The sequence below is a fragment of the Nannobrachium achirus genome (genome assembly GCF_963921795.1).
Source record: "Nannobrachium achirus genome assembly, chromosome: 8".
Lineage (NCBI taxonomy): Eukaryota > Metazoa > Chordata > Actinopteri > Myctophiformes > Myctophidae > Nannobrachium > Nannobrachium achirus.
In genome coordinates this window covers 1347540-1360039 of record NC_137817.1, presented here as the reverse complement: position 1 = coordinate 1360039, position 12500 = coordinate 1347540, and the positions used below count along the sequence as shown (strand labels likewise).

At 43.5% G+C, this 12500-nt stretch overlaps 2 protein-coding genes across 2 annotated transcripts in view; one reads left to right on the top strand and one right to left on the bottom strand.

The window, feature by feature from the left end:
- The window catches only part of LOC308289434 (uncharacterized protein), a gene marked incomplete at its 3' end in the record, with an annotated part of 71276 nt that extends 62992 nt beyond the window's left edge, over positions 1-8284 (bottom strand). Inside the window, exons 1-2 of the mRNA XM_080731123.1 lie at positions 8182-8284; positions 6069-6241 (exon numbers count right to left, since the gene is read on the bottom strand). Coding sequence (XP_080587249.1) covers positions 6069-6241; positions 8182-8203 — 195 coding nt within the window. The 5' untranslated portion in view covers positions 8204-8284. The remainder of the gene's footprint in view (positions 1-6068; positions 6242-8181) is intronic.
- Positions 8285-11124: 2840 nt separating this feature from the next.
- The window catches only part of LOC308290381 (uncharacterized protein), a 10651-nt gene continuing 9275 nt past the window's right edge, over positions 11125-12500 (top strand). The window contains exon 1 of the mRNA XM_080732188.1: positions 11125-11709. Within this exon, the coding sequence (XP_080588314.1) occupies positions 11593-11709 (117 nt within the window). The 5' untranslated portion in view covers positions 11125-11592. The remainder of the gene's footprint in view (positions 11710-12500) is intronic.

The following is a 12500-nucleotide window of genomic DNA, read 5'->3' as shown; positions in this document are numbered from 1 at the left end:
GAATTTCCGTTACCTTATGTCCATATATGGTCACTCCAGGCCAGAATGAACAGGTTTTCCTGTCCCGTACGTGCAAAATATCAGTCCAGAATGAATAGGTGTCGTAATGTGTGTCCCATGTCCATATATGGTCATTTCAGTTCAGAATGAATAGGCTTTATATGTCCTGTACACCCAGAATATGTGTGCGGTGTCCCTCCCGGTCAGATGAATGGATACTTTGAGGATTGGTCAAGCTTCACATGATAATTTGGCCTTCAACCTATTATACCAACTGTCATACCGGCTCTCCAAATACATTCAGAATAGAGGTTTTATCTGTCCACCGCTTCACTTCGAACCGAGGTTTGATTTTTTTTATTCACGTACATATGAAGCACGTGAGTGATGATCATCTGATCCTTGTCTCAATAACAAGCAGGTGGTCAGACTGGTCACACGTCAAGACAACCTGCCTTACCTTACCCATCAACAATGGCTAAAGTGGCTAAAAAAAGAAAAGTCAATGCAGAATGCCAGGTGTTCAACAAAAAATGGACTGTTTTTTTTTTTTTTTTTTTTTTGAAGTCGGAGGTAAAGCTGTGTGTTTAGTTTGCAGGGAGCACATCTTGCAGGGAGCACTGACTTTTGGCCCAGCGGCCCTCCACAATATGTTCTGTTGTTCATGGAAAACATAATTATTGCCCAGCCCTGCATCTAGTTCATCCTGGTGGGGGCTCCCTATTGGATAACCCATAATAATGTGAACTATTGAACCTACTGAAAAGGCAAACGTTATAATATAGCAGTTGAGGAAGTCTAACGTATTTGAATGGAATATCAGCTGTAGCAATATATACTACAGTAATATAAACTGTAGCAATATATACTACAGTAATATAAACTGTAGCAATATATCCTGTAAGGATAGAGAACTGACATGTTGATAATCCTTACTTAACCTCACTCACTCACTCATGTAATCCTTACTTAACCTCACTCATGGATCAGAAAGGAACAATGGAGCACACAGCTTGATGGAACTCAACAGGGAGAGGCTCAGGTAGACACTTTGAAATTTAGAACTGTATTTAGTTACAACTACTTTAGATTTTAGGTTGGTTTCTGTTGGGGGGTTTTGGCTGGCACTACATTGTTATCACCTCTGGCTCAGTTGATTGGCTGTGCTCACCACTTGTCACTCCCCCTACTATGCATCTCAACATGCATTTAAGGGCAGACAGTGGCCACACACAGACACTCATGGATCAGAAAGGAACAATGGAGCACACAGCTTGATGGAACTCAACAGGGAGAGGCTCAGGTAGACACTTTGAAATTTAGAACTGTATTTAGTTACAACTACTTTAGATTTTAGGTTGGTTTCTGTTGGGGGGTTTTGGCTGGCACTACATTGTTATCACCTCTGGCTCAGTTGATTGGCTGTGCTCACCACTTGTCACTCCCCCTACTATGCATCTCAACATGCATTTAAGGGCAGACAGTGGCCACACACAGACACTCATGGATCAGAAAGGAACAATGGAGCACACAGCTTGATGGAACTCAACAGGGAGAGGCTCAGGTAGACACTTTGAAATTTAGAACTGTATTTAGTTACAACTACTTTAGATTTTAGGTTGGTTTCTGTTGGGGGGTTTTGGCTGGCACTACATTGTTATCACCTCTGGCTCAGTTGATTGGCTGTGCTCACCACTTGTCACTCCCCCTACTATGCATCTCAACATGCATTTAAGGGCAGACAGTGGCCACACACAGACACTCATGGATCAGAAAGGAACAATGGAGCACACAGCTTGATGGAACTCAACAGGGAGAGGCTCAGGTAGACACTTCGAAACTTTAGAACTGTATTTAGTTACAACTACTTTAGAATTAGAACCATTCAGTGAGTTAAAACATCAGCATGTGCACCATTCAGATCCAGCAATCTGAGCTATCTGTCGGGGCGGGTGGGGCTCTTAGCCATGGTAGGCAACCCACCTAGGAGAAGGTCACTCTGAGGTAAAAACCAGGACTGTGAGAATTTGCGACCCCACAGTCCTTAACTAGCATTGAAAAGCCAACCATGAAGAACAAAGTCATCTCAAATCCTATACTTCCAGCGGCGGGAGTCCGCAGGAGCATCGCGGCGGATGGTGGTGCTGGTCCTCCTTCCGGAGGACATCATGACGACAGGGCCTCAAACCCACGGGAACGAGGGAGGGTTCTGTCTGACCACAGCATCCCATCCAATGCACTCATGCGTTGTCGGAGACCATTTGTAATGGGGACCTTCAACGCATGCACAGTGAGAGAAGAAGCTAGACTGGTGGAATTGGCACATTGTGCTGAAGAACAGGGGGTAGAGATCCTGGGAGTCCAGGAACACAGAAGAGTCCACACTGGCGACAAGATAGTTTACCACCAAGTAGAGAAACGCACGTTCATCACTGCATCTGCGGGGCGAAACGGGGCCCAGGCTGCAACAGGGGGTGTGGGAATAATGCTGGGTTCTCTGGCGCGCAGAGCTCTCCGACGGGTACACAAGCACACTGAAAGGATCCTCATAGCTGAGTTTGCAGGTAACCCAGTAACAACAGTCATAGTGGTGTACTCGCCCACTAACACGGCACTACCTGAGAAGGTTGAGGAGTTCTATGAGGACCTCACAGAAGCAGTCCGTGGTGTCCCAGCGCACAACTTCCTGGCAATCCTTGGCGACTTCAACGCCAGGATTGGACAGGAGGATGCACCATTCCCATACCATGAGTCTACCAACCGCAACGGCACATACCTCAAAGCCCTTCTCATGGAACACCAGCTCCTGGCAGCGAACACCATGTTCCGAAAGAGAACAGGGAAGAGATGGACTTTCAGAGACCGAGCCTCAAGGCCTGGGGAGCTACCTAGGCTATACCAGTTGGACTACATCCTAGTGAGGCAAAAGTGGAGGAATTCCATCCTGAACGCTGAGCCATACAGCACGTTCAGCTCTGTAGGCTCTGACCACCGTGTGGTCTCCATGAGGGTACGACTGAGCCTCAGGGTCCCCAAGCCAAGCCCCAAGATTCGGCATGACTGGAAGGCATTCACGACCAATCCGGGCCTCCAAACCAGGTACTCGGAGGAAGTCAGGAAGCGCTTTCGGCAGCTGGATAGGGGAGAGGAGCCCAGCCGTGAATATGGGAGATTCATCACAGCGAATGAGGAGGCGACCAGACTGTGCGTGCCAGTGCTGAACAGAGTAAGAGCACCACCACGGTCCAGACACCCGAAGGTTGTAGCAGCACGAGGCAGGATGGAGGAAGCACAACTCAACTTTGAGCGTGAACCAACAGAGGAGGGTCGCGAGACACTGAACGAGGCCAAACAGTCTCTCTTCAGCACCTACGACGCCATCAAAGGGGAAGAAGTGATGGAAAGTGTGCGAAGAGTGCAGGCAGCGCAAGGTGAAAGGCAATACGGGGAGGCCTGGAAGGTAATAAATGAGATGACAGGGCGGAAGAGGGCCAAGGAGGGCCAGGTGGAGGGACACAGTCCAGAGGAGAGGGTGGCAACATGGTTCGACCACTTCCAGAGGCTCCTGGGAACATCAGTGGAAGAGGGAGAGGAGGAAAATATACCGACAGTCCTCCAGGGCCTGAACATCGACGATGGACCCTTCACAATCAGCGAGCTAGCCAGGGCAAAATCCACCCTAAGAGAGGGAAAGAGTGCTGGGCCGGATGGCATACCCCCAGAGGTCTTGAAGAACTGCGACCTAGACAACCTCATCCTAGACTTTTGCAACAATGCTCTACAGCACAACAAGCAACCTGAAATATGGTCTCTGTCTAATATCATCCCGGTGCCTAAAGCTGGAGACCTCTCAAAGCCAGACAACTACAGAGGCATCAGCCTGACATGTATCACTGCTAAGGTCTTCAACCGAATGATACTGAACAGGATACGGCATGCCATCGACCCTCACCTGAGAGAGAACCAAAATGGTTTTCGAGAGGAGAGAACAACCGTAGCACAGATCCTGGCATTAAGGAGATTAATAGAGGAGGTGAAAAAGAACAACCTAGCAGCTGTACTGTGCTTCATTGACTTCAAAAAGGCTTTTGATTCTATCCACAGAAGCAAGATGGTGAAGATCCTTGAGGCCTACAATGTCCCTCCCAACATTCTCCGGGCTATCGAGACCATGTACGCAAAAACAAGGGCCAAAGTGGTGACCCCAGATGGCAGCAGTGAGGTGTTTGACATCCGAGCTGGGGTAATGCAAGGAGACACCCTAGCCCCCTACCTCTTCATCATAGTTCTAGATTATGCGCTCAGGAAAGCCATAGGGGGACGGGAACAAGAGCTTGGCTTCACGCTAACACCAAGGAGGTCAAGACGGCATCCCGCAGTAGTTCTGACAGACCTGGACTATGCGGACGACATCAGCCTGCTCTCCGACAGCATGGAACAAGCACAAGAACTCCTGAACAGGGTGGAGATAGAGTGTGCCAAAGTTGGTCTCAGGCTAAACGCTAAGAAAACTGAGGTTATCACCTATAACCTACCTGATCACTCACCTCTGACAACAACAGAAGGAGCTGTGTTGAAGGAAGTCAAGGACTTCAAGTACCTGGGCGCATGGGTCGACTCAACTGAGAAAGACCTTAAAGTAAGGAAGGCACTCGCTTGGAGGGCCCTGAACGGCATGAACAGTGTATGGAACTCTAACCTCCCCCGCCAAATCAAACTTAGCTTCTTCTTTGCAACGGTGGAGTCTGTTCTCCTCTATGGCAGTGAATGCTGGACCCTGAAGCCAACCCTGCAGAAGTCTCTAGACGGGTGCTACACTAGAATGTTGCGTGCAGTACTCAACATCAACAGGAGTGCACATGTTACAAACGAGAGCCTGTATGAGGGAATACCAAAGGTAAGCGAGAAAATTGCCACCAGAAGAATGAGACTAGCAGGACACTGCCAAAGACACCAGGAGCTTCCAGCCAGCAAATTGGTACTGTGGGAGCCAACACACGGGCACCGGCCGCGAGGACGTCCCACAAAAACATACGTGGACATACTCAAGGAAGACGTAGGGACACAGAACACCAATGAGCTGGCCAGATGTATGGAGAACCGAGATGACTGGAAACAACGATGGAGGGCTCGTCTGAGGACGACCTAGATAGATAACCGACTGCCCTTATTGTTTGTGTTTCACTTATTGTTGTGAAACTATTTGCAGCTTTATTCATTCACACCAATACGTGTAAGGCCTCACATGTTGCTGTTCTGCTTATCATGCAGGTGTAACTGTGGTACTGCCAGAACATGGATGGAGATATTGATAAGGTGGGCGATAAGATGATGTGGTTCGTATCACAGCAGAAGGACTTGTCATTCTGTCAAGTACTATAGCATAAATAAATACACATTATGTTGGTACAGTTCACTGTTTAGACTTTAGTCATGTGTCCCTATAGCCTACCCACTTAGTTGCTCTGCATACGACCTACTGTACCTACTGTACCTACTGTACCTACTGTACCTACTGTACCTACACCATCATCTCCCCTGCTACAGTAATGCCAACTCCTACAATTCCAAGTGCTTGTGCTGGGTGGGGGGTGGGGGGGTGGGGGTCCCCAGTTCAAATATGATTTATTTTGGGGGTTTTGGCCTGAAAAGGTTGAGAACCACTGCTCTATAGCAGTATACATTTAGGGGGGTCCCCAGATGATTAACTTAATGTGCAACATTGTTTTCTCTCTCAACAGTTAAGTGTATAGAGGGTACCTGCACATTTCTAAAGTGACAATTTAAGGACTTTTTAATACCTCTAAAATGACAAATTAAACATTGGCCAAATTGTCAAATATCAGAGGCAGAAATTGTGAAAATAGCAGATCTACATGCTCACAACACCTTGCGTTGCAAGGCGTTGTGAGCATGTAGATCTGCTATTTTCACAATAGAACCGTGTTATACAAAATGTAATGCCTTAACTCTTAGTCTTCGTCAGGGCGGGGGGGTCCCCAGTTAAAATATGATTGTTTTGGGAGAAGTTTGAGAAGCAGTGCTCCAGAGGACAGGGGGGTCCTTACCTGTGTGTGTCTGTCCCCTGGACCAGGACCTCTGGGTCTGTGGTCCCCGTCCTCCCCTGGTCCTCTGGGGCCTCCAGGCTCCAGGGCCTCGTCTACAGCTTCTAGCCCAGGAGAGAGGCTCCCTGCTGGGCCGCAAGGCCGGCCTGCTGCCCCTGGTCCCACTCCCCCTGGAGCTGCACGGAACATCACAACGTTTATATGTATGTATTCATACAAAACATTAACAACATATTATTAAGACCTACGCTTCAGCGGATCTACAAGCCTGAGACGCTTTGCGAGCTTGTTAGATCTCACATGTTCAAGCTATTATTGAGCTTGTAGATCGGCTCTGTTCAAGCTATTATTGAGCTAGTTGAGGAATTTTGAAAACAATGTGAAATGGGAAATGTGTACACTCTTAGAGTTATGGAGGTCCTTGCAAATAACATGTTTGAGAACCACTAGTACTGGTGGACTCATAACATGCCATAGTGTCATAAATGTAGTAAATCAGTGTCACACATATTGTGAGACTGACATTCAATAATTGGGTTTTATGATCAAAATAAGAACATTATAATGGTGTTGAAAACAGAAAATCTAACATTTTCCACAGACAAGAGAGAGTCTTTGCCACAGACTCGTTGGTCTGTGTGCTGACATGTTGCTAGACTCTCTGCTCTTCCTCTATAGTAATGTGTGTTGGATGACAGCGAGCTGACAGCTCTGTAGAGACAGGTTGGGAATGTTAAGAATTATACTGTTATGAATGTTAAGAATTATACTGTGTTATGAATGTTAGAATTATACTGTGTTATGAATGTTAAGAATTATACTGTGTTATGAATGTTAAGAATTATACTGTTATGAATGTTAAGAATTATACTGTGTTATGAATGTTAGAATTATACTGTGTTATGAATGTTAAGAATTATACTGTGTTATGAATGTTAAGAATTATACTGTGTTATGAATGTTAAGAATTATACTGTTATGAATGTTAAGAATTATACTGTGTTATGAATGTTAGAATTATACTGTGTTATGAATGTTAGAATTATACTGTGTTATGAATGTTAGAATTATACTGTGTTATGAATGTTAGAATTATACTGTGTTATGAATGTTAAGAATTATACTGTTATGAATGTTAAGAATTATACTGTGTTATGAATGTTAGAATTATACTGTGTTTTATACTGTGTTATGAATGTTAAGAATTATACTGTGTTATGAATGTTAAGAATTATACTGTGTTATGAATGTTAAGGACTTTACTGCAGGGGTGTTCAACGTTTTCAGGCCAAGGACCCCTTAGCTGACACGGAGATAAAGCAGGGACCCCCCACTACACACTGTATACAAATATGTTGCACAGTTTCATAGATAGATTCATAGACTTGTTTGACAGCACAATCATCAGTGTATTTTGGATTCATGTCAATTTGTGTTTTCAGATATTTAACCACTTGAACCGTCAATACTTGATAAACTTGACCTTTCACTCTGTACTTAGTCTGCTCTTTTTACCCTCAACACCAAAGCTCTTTGCCGAAAATAGCCGATCTACAAGCTCACAACATCTAGAGGGGGGAGCTTCATGTCTCTGTCAGCTAAGGGGTCCTTGGCCTGAAATCGTTGAAGACCCCTGAATTATACGGTATTATGAGTGTTAAGGACTTTACCGCACCACGACCCATGGCATAAACAAACAGCTGGTGTTGTTTTGTGTAAACATGGAGACGTTTATATCTGTTTGGACTCTAGACGGGTCCATTTGGTTCCGTTTTTTTACAACCACATCCCAGACAATAAAAAGTTTATTATTATTAAACACAAACATAGTGTGAGTTTAGCCTGTAACACATGCAACCAAATGGACCCTTACAGCTCTGTGACTCTGAGAGTGTACAAATGGAACCAAATGGACCCTTACGGCTCTGTAACTCTGAGAGTGCACAAATGGAACCAAATGGACCCTTACAGCTCTGTAACTCTGAGAGTGTACAAATGGAACCAAATGGACCCTTACAGCTCTGTAACTCTGAGAGAGTACAAATGGAACCAAATGGAACCAAATGGACCCTTACAGCTCTGTAACATTAAATGTAATAATGAATCTCTAGGTTACCTTGGGGTGAACAGGACTCCATTGGTTCTGGTCGATCGCTCCGCTCCTCAGTTGGGACTCGGCGTCGAACCGACAGTCAGCGTCACCTGGAGAGGTGTGTGTGTGTGAGAGAGAGAGAGAGAGAGAGAGAGAGAGAGAGAGAGAGAGAGAGAGAGAGAGAGAGAGAGAGAGGTATGTTTGTTAGTTGCTACCTGTCATAAAATAGGGGGAAGTACACACCCACCGCACACACGCACACGCACGCACGCACACACACACGCACACGCACGCACGCACACACACACACACACACACACACACACACACACACACACACGCCGTCTTTACCTGTGTGTTTGTGTGTGGGCGTCAACCAAAGCAGTGTGTGTGTGTGTGTGTGTGTGTGTGTGTGTGTGTGTGTGTGTGTGTGTATGTGTGTGTGTGTGTGTGTGTGTGTGTGTGTGTGTGTGTGTGTGTGTGTGTGTGTGTGTGTGTGTGTGTGTGTGGCGTAAACCATAGCTGGGGTTGTAAAGTAACTAAGTACATGTACTCAAGTAGGCCCACTTGTACTTAAGAACGATGTAGAGGTATTTTTAATCATGATTAAACACACACCAAAGATGACACATTTTTGAAAACTTGTGAAATGTGATACGTTTACTACTTTTGTCTACTTTGATTTCCTACTTTTACTTTTGGTACCTAAAAAAACATTTTGGTGCCAGTATACTTTTTTTTGCACTAGAATATTGACTAAAATATTGAATATAAGACTTTTTTTTCCTATTTTTTGTAGCCTGCTTTAGAAAAGTCTTCACACCCTAACTCCCATTTTTGTGTTGTCTTCCCAGATGCCATTTTATTTTAACAATCCATTGCTTAAGGATAATACTGCTTTTCCCCTTCTTTTTCAACATTCCATAGCTGAAGGATATTCTCCCAAACTGTGGTATTTGCTGCTTTTCAGTAAAAACACGTGCCAGGTTGTTGCTTCAAAGTAAAACAGGTCAGACCGGTTGGGGCTCCCCCCCCCCCCCCCCAGCTGGCTCTGTAGCCCATGTGATTGGTCAGTCGTTGAAAGGATGCCACGCCCATTTGGCCCACTGGCATTTTGTTGACAGCTGAAACCTTTTTTCTTTTTCTTTTTTCCAAGTGTCAGAGGCATAATTTCAGAAAGGAAGTCCAAACCTTCTTCAAAGGAGGCCAAACTAGAGCATATTAAACACCCAAGGCCAACTAGATTTGCTGACATATTCTGTCAGCTACTTTTGGTCAGACCATAACAAACGTATGCAATGCATCACTATTAAATGATTTTATGTAACTATCATCATCAACATTTAATATCAGTGGTCTTTTAATTGTGTAAAAAAGAAAACACAATTAACACAAGTAACCAGACGTGCCTAACCTTACCCTCCCCCATCTACTGCATAGTACTGTGTTCTATCCATCTGTCATTCAATGTTATATGAGATACATAAAGGTTTCCTGTGTAAATAAGCCAAAAGCTTACTAGGATCTCCTATTAGTTGACCTTGTACCAGTGACCTTCATGAACTGTCATGAAACTGTACCTTTTCCTATGCAATCTTTTTGTCATCTGAAATGTTTTAGTTTTAAAAAGGTTTTAATTGAAATATCCTAAGATTTTAGTAGACCAATTCTACGGTTGATTTAGTGGACAAGGATCTCTTTTAATGTATAAATAGGTAATAAATGGTCAGTAATATAATGAAAGGCGGGATATACTGTAAATCTCTCTCTCTTTCATATCTTATTGTCTCCTTATCTGCTGTGTTTATTGTTTTTATGATTGCTGTCATGGCAACTGGGTTTATTTACTGAGATCAATAAAGGACAGACAGACAGACAGACAGACAGACAGACAGACAGGCAGGCAGACAGGCAGGCAGGCAGGCAGGCAGGCAGGCAGGCAGGCAGGCAGACAGACAGACAGACAGACAGACAGACAGACAGACAGACAGACAGACAGACAGACAGACAGACAGACAGACAGACAGGCATAAATAAATAAATAAATAAATAAATAAATAAATAAATGACAATAATAAAAAAAGAAATCTTGAATAATTGTGGTGTCAATTTTGTTTTCACTCTTTTAACAAAAGACAACATATTATAGCCTCCATATTAATGTGGGGGTCCATATCGTTGACAACACCACCATCTTGGTTGAGAACTGGCATGCAAGATGTGAGGGGACTTTGTTTAATGGTCATTTTCTTTGAATATTTTATTTTAAAAGTAAAAATCCTCCCCTCAAACTCAGGCCAATGCTGGCACCGGTTGTAGCACTGGTTTAGAGCAGGGGTGTTCAAACTGGGGTGCCGTGACGGCAGTCCAGGGGTGCCGCGAGATCATTTGATAATAATATTTGTTATTTATTTGGACACTTGAAAATATATTTAATATCATTTTAAACTTGAAGTACAAAGTTATTTTCAGTCAGTTCTAACCAAAATGGCTGTTATCTCAACGTTTTCCTCGCAACATAATCACTAAAATATGCTATAAATATAAGGCGCTGGGAGTGAAAATGATCAATATCGTCACTGTAGGCAAAAACCTTGGATCTCCAAGTTTCAAATGTGTATGTTTCTTAGTAAATTAAAGCCCTACTTCATCATACAAAAGTGTCACACAAGTAGTGAAAATAGCAGATCTACAAGCACACAGTGTGCTTGTAGATCTGCTAATTTCACTGTTTTAAATCGTTTTTTAAAATAATAACACAAAAAGAGAAGGTTTTGGACGTACAAGGTTTCCACCCGACAACGACAAAAACGTTTGCGAACCCCTGGCCTAGAGACTGGAGGTCCTCGTGGTCACACATGGAGCTCTGTCGCCCTCGTGTGGCCACCCATGCTCATTACACCCCATTACAACCAGTGTATCATAACGCATTCATTACAGCTTCCTTCCTGTCTGTGCGAGGCTGCAGTTCCGTCAACAACAAAACTAACTTTCTATAAATTAATCCTTCCTTTTATAATCAATCAGAGGCTGCAGTTCCGTCAACAACAAAACTAACTTTCTATAAATTAATCCTTCCTTTTATAATCAATCAGTCGTCTGATTGATGATCAATAACCTGCTTTAAAACACCACGTTGAGTCACTGCTGTAATGACGGACAATCAATGCAAAACTGCAGGCTATTTTTTTTTAAACGTTGAACTAACTTTATTTTTAATGTATGGGTAAAGTTACGCACGCGTCATCGCTTCTTTTCTACATGGACGTTTATTTTATATTCTTATTTCTGCTCTGATGTGAATGGAGATACTTTTATGAATGCTAATAGCAGTGATCTGGACCTTTAGTAGCGGTGCTCTGATGGAGAGGATCTTGTCCAGATGATGTTCGTGTGGCGCTCAGACCTCCATCATCTCCACCGGGCCGTGCCGTCATGTCCAGGCCGCTCATAGTGAGCCTGTTGGCCGCAGCGTGGCTCAGCGCGCCTCGGTACCTGCTGCTCTGTGGAGGCTGGTCTGAAGCTGCAGGAGGCTTCTGTGACAATGGAAAGGTAGCGATGTGTTAATGTTACTCTGATTTATTATGATGATTGATTGATTGAATACTTTAAATATAGTATAGTATAGTTAGGCTATAATATAGTGTATAATATAGTTTGTAATATAATAGATGTTTGCATATGACAGTACAGGACAGTATAGCCGCAAATTCCAACACTAGACTTTTATTTATTTTTATTTATTTATTAATATGACAGATGAATCCATGGTTGCAATGCCTCCCATAGGGATTCAATGCATAAAAACTTTTTTTTTTTTTTGGCTATCTGATTGTATTAAACGACGTCAAACTCACCAACATTGCGGCTGTAATATGTAAAGTCTTGACTCACATTAAAAGAAAAAAAATCAAGGTTTGCAATTCGCGGCTAATTTGGACAGACAGACAGTATAGCAGTGGCGTCAGTTCAGAAAAAAACTAAGGTATGGCAACATGACCAGTCATGTTACCATACCTTAGCAACAGGCAAGATATATTTATTTTAAGATACATTCTATTTTTCCCCCGTTTCTATGGTTTCTTGGGCTGGATATGGCAGCCTGGAACGGTTGTTCAAATGCAGCTAAACTTGGCATGTTAGTAAACGTGCCACAATTAACAATAATGCATTGCACCTGTGCAGCTGACCTGCAGAACCTGGGAATATACCATTCTGTCAAGATGGGGAGAATATACCGTAATTATAATACCTTGTTAAAGTGACTGTTTTTTTTAAAGTTGGCATTTGTAGTTATTTTACTGTAATTTAACAACATAATAACCAGCACAGATAGACATTAG